This window comes from Amblyomma maculatum, chromosome 1, assembly GCF_055883805.1.
Source record: "Amblyomma maculatum isolate TAMU_Amacu chromosome 1, ASM5588380v1, whole genome shotgun sequence".
NCBI lineage: Eukaryota > Metazoa > Arthropoda > Arachnida > Ixodida > Ixodidae > Amblyomma > Amblyomma maculatum.
The window spans coordinates 32,285,433-32,294,153 of NC_139344.1; the positions used below are offsets into that span (position 1 = coordinate 32,285,433).

The 8,721-nt window shown below is 46.8% G+C and overlaps 2 protein-coding genes across 2 annotated transcripts in view; one reads left to right on the forward strand and one right to left on the reverse strand.

Annotated features, from left to right (window-relative positions):
- Positions 1–3,721, forward strand: part of LOC146202087 (soluble guanylate cyclase 88E-like) — a 67,289-nt gene extending 63,568 nt beyond the window's left edge. The window contains exons 10-11 of the mRNA XM_084587932.1: positions 2,289–2,378; positions 3,087–3,721. Coding sequence (XP_084444058.1) covers positions 2,289–2,378; positions 3,087–3,224 — 228 coding nt within the window. The 3' untranslated portion in view covers positions 3,225–3,721. The remainder of the gene's footprint in view (positions 1–2,288; positions 2,379–3,086) is intronic.
- Positions 3,722–5,701: 1,980 nt separating this feature from the next.
- LOC146202089 (uncharacterized) lies at positions 5,702–7,112 on the reverse strand. The gene is made up of 2 exons (XM_084600132.1): positions 7,071–7,112; positions 5,702–6,974 (listed from the first exon to the last, which is right to left on the reverse strand). Exons 1-2 carry the CDS (start codon positions 7,110–7,112, stop codon positions 5,763–5,765), a joined length of 1,254 nt encoding a protein of 417 aa, XP_084456258.1. The 3' UTR covers positions 5,702–5,762.
- Between the last annotated feature and the right edge of the window lie 1,609 nt (positions 7,113–8,721).

Here is an 8,721-nt window from a genome sequence, read left to right on the forward strand (position 1 = left end):
CTCGTTTCAGTCGCGACGCCCCACTTCGGCTCGCCGCTCCGAGAAACCCGATTAAATGGCCGTTAGGTTCTCCTCGCAAACAATCCAGTAGACTGATTGAATCTAGGCCTTTGTTAAGAGCTGAGTGGTACTCAGAAATGGAGCTCTTATGTAGCCTTGAACTGAGATCAGCTCGATGCGAAGCGGTTCGGTTTTCCGGGAGAGCTTCGATTCAGGGGATAAGTGGCATTTGGCCCTCGTGCTGACGAGTTCGAGCTTCTTTAGCTGTACAAACTTCTCACGGGTCAAGCTGCCCTATGTGAGTTTGCTAAGAGCCAACACCACTAACAGCATGAAACGGGGATGTGATATAGCGGTACTACTTCGTAGTTGCCAAGGTATCGTCGCTATTCGGCGGTACTACAACAACAAGCGGCATATGGCATCGACAGTTTTTTTTCAGTGTGTCTCTCGTACAGGTTTGAGCACATGGAGACCTTCAGTATCTCAAGTATACTCACGTGCTACACTTAACGACATGTTGCGTTCACGCGATGTCACGCTTCTTTTGTCGTTCTATTCGAGGCAGACAGCGGCCAGCAGCCCAAAAGCCCTCCGTAGGGTCTGGGAATTTTTTGTTATTGTTGTTGTTGCTTTTTATGGACGTGCCCTGCTCCCGCTCTCATTCGCCGCCTCTATAGGCAGTAACTACACGACGTTCTTTGTCCGATGCGCTTACTGCTCTGCTAAATATAGCAAGAACATGTGTCTGAGTCTTTCTGTTGTCTGGATTTGCAGAGCGATACAGTTTCCCCGAAGTGTTCCTTCGGCCTCCCCTTCTTGTTTCACTTCCTTGCTGCTCAGGGAGATCGCAGTACAAAAACAAAAACAAAAATCGTGGAAAACATTTCCACCTCTCATGGCACAATTCAAGCTTGCCGCTCGCTGCTCTTAAGCTCATGGAGACAGGCGTCACAACTACAATTTCTTAAGACTGAAGGCGAGGTCTTCGCCTTGGATTAGATCGGTAGTTTTTGTACATTTCATTACTTTCGCTCTCGAAAGCGTGACACCACTGCTGAAAACCTTTTGTCGACAACGATGAGGCATTAGAGGCTTACGCCTTAAAATTTAGATCTACAACTATTGATGTGGTTGACAGAGTAAAGGTACTGGGGGTATATTTTAGTTCAACTTTACAATGGAATGATGACGTCAACAGTGCAGTAAGTAAATTAAGTTGCATAACTAGAGTATTAAATCGCAATCGCTATACTCTTCCGAAAAGAGCTAAACTAATAATCTATAATGCTATCTTTGTCTCCCACCTAAGCTATTCTCATCTAGTCTGGGGAACGACTACAAAAACGAACCTATCTGAAGCTCGAAAGGCTACAGAACAAAAAAAAAAAAATGTTACGAATTATTGAAAGTGTTTGAATATATGGCACCGACTTCGCACATTTTTTCATCGCATAATTTGATGAAAGTAAGCAATATATACGAGTGAAAACTATGCCGACAGTACCGTATAAGTAACGAACGACACAGTTCAGCTTTTTTAGAAATGGCAGAATTATGCCCCAATAATCCAGTGTACAACAGCCGAATTCCGGAGCGGTGTTACTAAATGCCGAACAATATATGGAGAAAAGTTGCTCCGACATAATCTTTCAAGAATACTGAATATTCTTGGAAAAGAAGGCATTGACATATTCAGAACCTCTTTCTCAAATATTTACAAAAGTTTCGCTGATCACTTATCCTCCTTTCTGGGAATATACACAACAATTGTTCTCCATTTAATTCCCTAGTCCGTTAGTAATTGCATAGTGATGTGTGATGTGATCGTGGTGCAAATGCATTGTGTTTTAGAAATATTGAAAAGCTTTTTTTTTTTTAGTTTATTTATCCCGCTTGTAAGTCTTATGCCCCCATATATTGTTTCCTTTTCGCATTGTAAAAAAAAAAAAAAGACTCTTAAATGTCCCACACTGCTGCTACTGTATGCCTTAAGGGGGCCGAGGACTTCTCAAACCGCAGGTACACGGCTTTTCCTTCGGTCTCTTTCCACCCTTTCGTGGAAAAATCAAATATAAAGCATGCATGTATGTATGTAAGTTCAGCATGATCCCGGCAAGCGCTCACAGGTGTCTCTTACTTTTGTTTGCTATAATACATATAAGGAATACACGCAATGCGATAGTCAGGGCGCGTTTCACTTCGCTAACAGCGTTTGTGTTGCATTTCTTTGTTGCTTCTCTATGCATGTACTTCGCTCTATCTCTACGACACTGGCTTGACCGAAGAACGGAAGAATTCATATCAGCGACAGTTGCCAAAGACTTATCCGAAAGAAGGGCTTTGTCACCGAACCGCGTGGCAAGATTGAAGTCAAGGTACGTGAATTCTGCGTTACCTTCACACCGACAAATGCCGGCTTTTCTCTCTGTATGTTTTTGGCATAGGCGCACTCAAAGCTTTGCTGTCTATTTGGAAGGCCCCGTAAACAAAATTTGTTACGCACTTCCTGATTGCTACGGCACCCCTGGGAACCCTAGAAAAAGAAATGTAGTGTCATAGTTTTAGTTATATCAGTCAACTCCTCAAGAAATGCGTATTGGACCTTTATGGAACATCAAAGCTTCGTGATTACTTGCCGTATTAATATATGATGAAAGTCAGACCCTAGGTCTCGCGTTGCATTTTCACTTCCGGACAGCCTCCATCTCTGTGCGAAAATATTACTGTTCTTCTGCGCAACGCTTTCAAGTTAGCGTAACATGAGTGCTGAGACAAACTGATTATTTATGCGATTGAAGTGTCGCGAGATCCTAGAAGTTGTTTGTTCCTTGGCGAAGTGTTGTAGAGCACAATGTTGCGATCGAGATGACACATACAGGTACAGAGACACTGATTCAACTTGCAAAATTGTGACGACTGCCCCTAAGAACGATGCGATCGCGGTTGAGACGCTTGTTTTGACCTTGTAACGAGGTGCTGCGGCAATGAACGTTTCGCATGTGGCGGTGCGCAAGAAGCACAGATACGAGCTTCATTAGTCTTTCAGCTTCATGACAAGGCCTGTCCCTGGCGCCTATACGCAGGGCAAAGGGAAGATGCGCACTCACTGGCTCCTGGAAGGCGACGTGCTGTCCACCGCTGCCAGTGGAGGCCGCCGGAGGATTTCGTTGGGAGAAGTAGGACCTCTCACGCGAGCCAGGACCAAAAGAGCCTCCAAGTGACTTCTCATCCTTCCCCCGATCGTGTATAACGAACAGTGATGATCGCCCCTTCGGCCCGCCTTCAACGAGGACAATTTCTGCTAGGGGTTACAGAAATTTGTACCACATATAAAAGGAGCTACTTCCTGTGCCTGCAAGCATCGATGCTTTGTGGGCATTTGTGAAGGTCCGTCGTGAAATTGGCATATAGGTGAACGTTTCAGAGAATACTTCGCACGAGGGGCATAATTAAGTGCTGGGAAAATCATTTTGAGCCTCTCGGCCATGAAACCATAATTGCGGTATACAATATATTTGAGCGCAAGCACACAAAAATAAGACGGCGAGGGACGAAACTAAGAGCTCAAGCCACCCCCCCAACTACATTTTGTTTTGAAATAAGCGACGAATGGCAGCCTACAATCATCGTTGTTCTCTGTTATTGGATTGTGCTTTCTTCTTGTCGTCAACCACTAAAATGAATAAAGGTCAACAGTGGCAGGACTCATGACATTGTCAGTAACATTAGTCGGTTTGGAGTGATTTTTTCTTCACATGCTTCGTAATGTTGCACGTGAAAAGCCATCGCTTGATCCAACAGCGAAAATCTGAGCACCCGATGATTCTACTCTATTTCATCTTCCCAGCTGTGAGTAGTGGTCACGCCCTAATCAGTAAAATCAGTACTAGATTGGTTTAACGGGCGCGCCTTTCCGTTACCTAGCTCACGTGCAAAAAAAAAAAAAAAAAAAGCCAGGAAAGCAGAAATGAAATATCATTGTCTTCGAAAACCTCCTGGGGCATAGTGGCATGTCACGTTTTTATCGCATTTTTGTTTTCAATCTCTTTTAGGCAGTGTTGTGGGGAGGGGGGAGGGAGCAGCGGTATTTGGCAATGTCTGCTTATTTGGTTATTCGGTACACTTAAGGTTTGAACAGTTTGATCACACAAGCTCTCGAATGAGTGTGCACGTATTAATGTCCGTAAGATGTCTTAACGGTCGCACTGATGTTCCAGTGCAGAAAGGCGCGCGATGGCGTTTTTCTCCGCGCTGTCTAGTTAGGTAATACTCGGGTCGCTTATTTTATTACCGACAGAACTAATGTGCACTGAAGAATTTATTCAAACATGCATTGCTGATAGAACTAATTTCCTCTATTGTGAAGCCAATCGCATTGCCTGTCAGTCGGTGGTATGTTGATTTTTTAAAAACTCGAGCGAAAGAGCTTGAGGACGAACTTTAAAGGTTGCTCGATTCCAAGGACGAAATTTGAGTTTAGCGTGAAAGTGCGGTTCTCTAAGCTCGTGATCAATTCTGAAAACTTAAAACTAACACTAGAAAATCCGACCAAGTGCAATACACGAGTTCGCTTCAAGGCCATGAATGTACTTCGATGGCTTCGCAGGAGCGCTTTAGAGATTTGTGCTCTTTACATGAAGCCTCTCATGTGAAGGTCGTCTAGCTATGCAGCGCAGGTTCATAATCGCAACGATTAAAGTCCAGCCTGCTTGCGCTGAAAATTAAAAAAAAATGAGGGCAGGGGGACGAAGGGTGGATTTGAATTTCACATCGGAATGTGGAAGCACCGTTTTGTTTTTATTTTATCTGCTCGTATTAAAGAAGCCCCAGCAGCACCTATCTCTTGCGGTACGCAAATCGTGATGTACAACCATGCAATACAGTTGGGGCAGTCGTTTGGATAAATGAAGTTCTGACGGCCAATATTGATTTAAATTCTGCAGTTGTTTGAAAATTCTTCCTTGTAATATGCCAGGGAATAATAGTTCTATGAAGCTGATATACGATTGCATCACGACTTTACGAAGCGCAACTGCAGTGCGATGAACAACTGACGGAACAAATAAAGGCACTGGCTGAAGGCCCGGTTATGAGTTTTAGGAGGCTGACAGTCTATGGATGCGAAGAAGCAGTCGGTCCAAAGCCGAAACTGACAAGCGCTTTGCTAGACAGGTTGCCAATAGCTGCGACAGTTATTTTTTTTTTTTTATAGTCTGGCAGCGCATCCATGGTCCTAATGTAGTGTACTGGTTTAGAAAAAAGGAGGTCGTCTTTTTTTTTTTTTTTAAGAGGAAAAAGACAACCAGGGTTAGACTGAAGGAACAGTTCCGACTCACTGCAATTCTCTCCCTTCCCTGCCGTGGTGACTTGGGGCGCTCGGCTACTGAAGGGCGGGGGCGCGATTTCGGCCGCCGCGGCGGCCGCGTTTAGCTTATGTCGAAACACAAGGCTCCCGTGTACTGCACGAGGCCAAAATACGCTGAAGGACCTTAAGTGGCTGAAATGAATACCGAAACCTTCACAACGGCTCTCCTCCCATGCGTCGCTTCGAGATGTTAACCTGCATTTTTCATACCAGTCATTCTTTTCATTAATAATAATTCAGTCTGGCTCATGCGAAGACGGCAAATAGCGCATCGTTTGCCTGCATCTCAGAGCCAAACTGACGCTGCAAACAGAGACAAGGCCAAATGCAAGCTACACTAAGGACGAGAACTTTATGGGCGATATATGTGGTGAACAGCGTTGGCGACGGGCCATCACTGCCAGTACTGTTCGGCCTTGACGTCTGCGCTGCGCGACGGCTGAGTCTGAACCAGGAGTGGAGTGCGCCCGATGTACTCCACGCCGACGACGTAGGCGCCCAGCCCGCTGCGGTTGTTGCCGTGCTGCTTGTGCGCCTTCTTCCCCGACGGCAACTTCGCTCCGTATCTCTGACTGGGACCGGAGAACGCTCCCTCGAGGCCGCTTTCGCTGAGGTTGTTGCTGTAATCTTCGTAGGGCCTCGGCTGGGCTTCACGCACAGTGGAACCGTAGCTCTGCAGACCGTAGGCTGCGCTGTCGTGGCGGCTGTAATACCCGTCGGAGCCGTAGTAAGGGACGAAGTCTCGGTACCGCAAGTTGCCGTTTCCTTGGCCGTACCCGCCAAAAATGCTGAGGCTGCCCTGAATTGAAGATCCCGGCTGCAAGAGCGGCTTTTGGTTTCCGAAGTCGTACTCGCCTCCCGCAGACGGGTAACGATCTGCGTCGGCATAGTTGTAGCTGCCTCCGTCGAAGACCGAGGTGCTGCCGCTGATCTTGTTCCCATGCGGTCTTGCAGCGTAGCTGACCTGACCTCCAGCTTGCTGGTCTGCCTGTTCATACGGGTAAACTTCACGGCCGTAGTCAACTGGAATGTAGGACATGCCACGCGGGCGGCTCTTGTGGCGATAGGACCCTCTCTGGCGGCTCCCCCGGACGTAGTCTCCATGGTTGTAGATGGGCGTCAGGTAGCCGTCGTTGCTGTATGCGTTGCTGTCGTAGCCTGCGGCGCCCGCTCGCGAGTCTTCACTGTCCCTGTACCCCGCAGCGTCGTCGCCCCCGTGACTGTACTTCACTTTACCGTAATTGACTCTCTCGTGGAGCGAAGGGCTGTCGTAGCCCTGCTCCTGCCGTAAGGAATCATCGCGGCTGTAGCTTATTTTTCCGTACGTGGCGCCGCGGAGTTTAGCGTAGCCCTTGACGTACCCAGGGCGTTCGTAGGCTCCCTGGTGCTGGAAGCTGACGGGTTCCAAAGGGGTGTCGACCTCGATCGACGATGCTTTGTTGATACGCCTGTGCTTGAAGCCTGATCCTGCGCCGATCAAGTCGCCTCCAGCTGGTTCTTTGGCCTCCGCTTTGATCGTGCTCGCCTTCGCCTCGGCACCACCGGCGACGACTCGGCTCGCCAGGAACAGTGCCGCAAGGACAGTGGCCAACAGCTCACACCTCACCTGCGACAGTAATGACGTGCAATGGCGTCAGAAAGTGTACACCGTCCGCATTAGCAAAACGCATCGTCCACTGCATTTTAGTAAAGTAGAACCTACTGCCTTGGCTGAGATCTGCGGTGCCGTACAATAGAGTGGCATGCTGATCAGATATACGAACAACTAGAAGTTCACACTGATCACACTCTGTATTCAGTCTGCTAAGAGACATTTACATGAAAATATAAACAACGTTATTTTATGCGCACATTTTTTTTCTTAACCAGGAAAGAAAAGTAAAAAAACCCAAATTTAACCATTAAGCCTTCACATGCCCGTTACTAGGCAAAACAGGCACAGAAGGTGCTAGTGGGAGCATTAAAAACGCAAGTAAGTTGGTAGAGAGTATCAAAATGAATGTAACTGGCTTCGAGGCACACATGCCTAAAGCCAAAGGGAGAAAGTTGTCAAAATTTCGTCGGCTATGGAGAAAATCAAGTCCATTTACAAAGTTCTAGATGCGTTCGTATTTGAACCAAAGAATCGATCAGTCAGATTAAGTGCCTGCTATGTGTTTTTGTTGATGAGCACGCATCGCAGAGTATTCTTTCTGTTTTCTTTATTAATTCTACTTCTTGTGTTCCGTGCAAGACGTCAGATGTCGATCATCCACAAGCTACCGTACTATCAACATGATGATCTTGCATTTCGCGCTCCTTGGTGCGTGATCTACCTGATTCAACGACTTTGAAGGTGCATGGGCTGCAGCAAAGTCGTGACTCACAACTAAAAAGAAAGAAATTTCGTAACATGCCGCTGAAGTAAGTTTTCCCAACTCGTGACCGGACTTCAGAGGAACAGCTCAGACATTTCAGTTTGAAAGCTTATAGATTTGAAACGTCAAGGATGAGAGTATCGTCAAGTTGAGCACCACTCAAGGTCTCAATGCCACGTCTTATAATACAATTTGTTTCAGCTACGAAGAGGGAAGGCGCGTTTGTGTGTGTCCTACGCTTTCCTTTTTTCTGCACGCTTATTAGCAGAAACGCTCGCTGCTTTCATGCCTTTCCTTTTCTCTTTCATGAAGCTTCTGCTCCCTCTGAAACATTCTGTCCGACGTCAAGCCACTGGACTACGCCTTTCATGACATCATCAGAGAGGCACTGAGGACTAATTCGTTCAATTTCTTTTCCCGGTGTAACATAATTATTTGCTTCTTTATACGTACAGTCGCTTTGAGGGATGAAATTGAAGGACATTCCAAGCCCGACGCTAGGCGTCGCTTGTTTTGGTTGGTAGCGTTTCTAGGGCATTTGATTTATAAACTGATTGAGCATATTGAGGGTCCTCTGCAGTACAGTTTTTGGGTGCAACGATTGCGATTGTTTTCTTAGGAACGCGATGTTGCTTGTCGTAAATGCGTGCTTTCTTTCTGTGCTGCACTATACGCAGCGGATAAAAAGTGGTGGCAGCTTGTTGGGGCTCCCATGCATAAAAACAAATTATGGGAAGGGGTTGCTTCTCACTAATCAGAGCATGCAGCTCAGCAAACGAGGTTCCCTACCGCAGAAGGAATCGTGGGCATGCCCTTTGCTCTGCCACGTCTTCTATTTTTTCGTCTCGGCGCAGCAGCGCCCGCCGGCAGTCGGCGCTCACGCGACATAAAAAAGTGGCCGACTGTACACTGGTGTTTGTACGGCAGCAAGAGGAGATGTGTTTGTCACCGAGAAATCTGCGCCTCAAATGTTTCCTGCCACGCAATTCAAACTCA

Excerpts from the sequence above, each read along its gene's own strand:
- LOC146202089 (XM_084600132.1), bottom strand. The coding sequence starts at position 7,112 with ATGCCACTCTATTGTACGGCACCGCAGATCTCAGCCAAGGCA. Across the intron at positions 6,975-7,070 it reads CGCAGATCTCAGCCAAGGCA|GTGAGGTGTGAGCTGTTGGC; the intron begins GTAGGTTCTACT and ends TTACTGTCGCAG.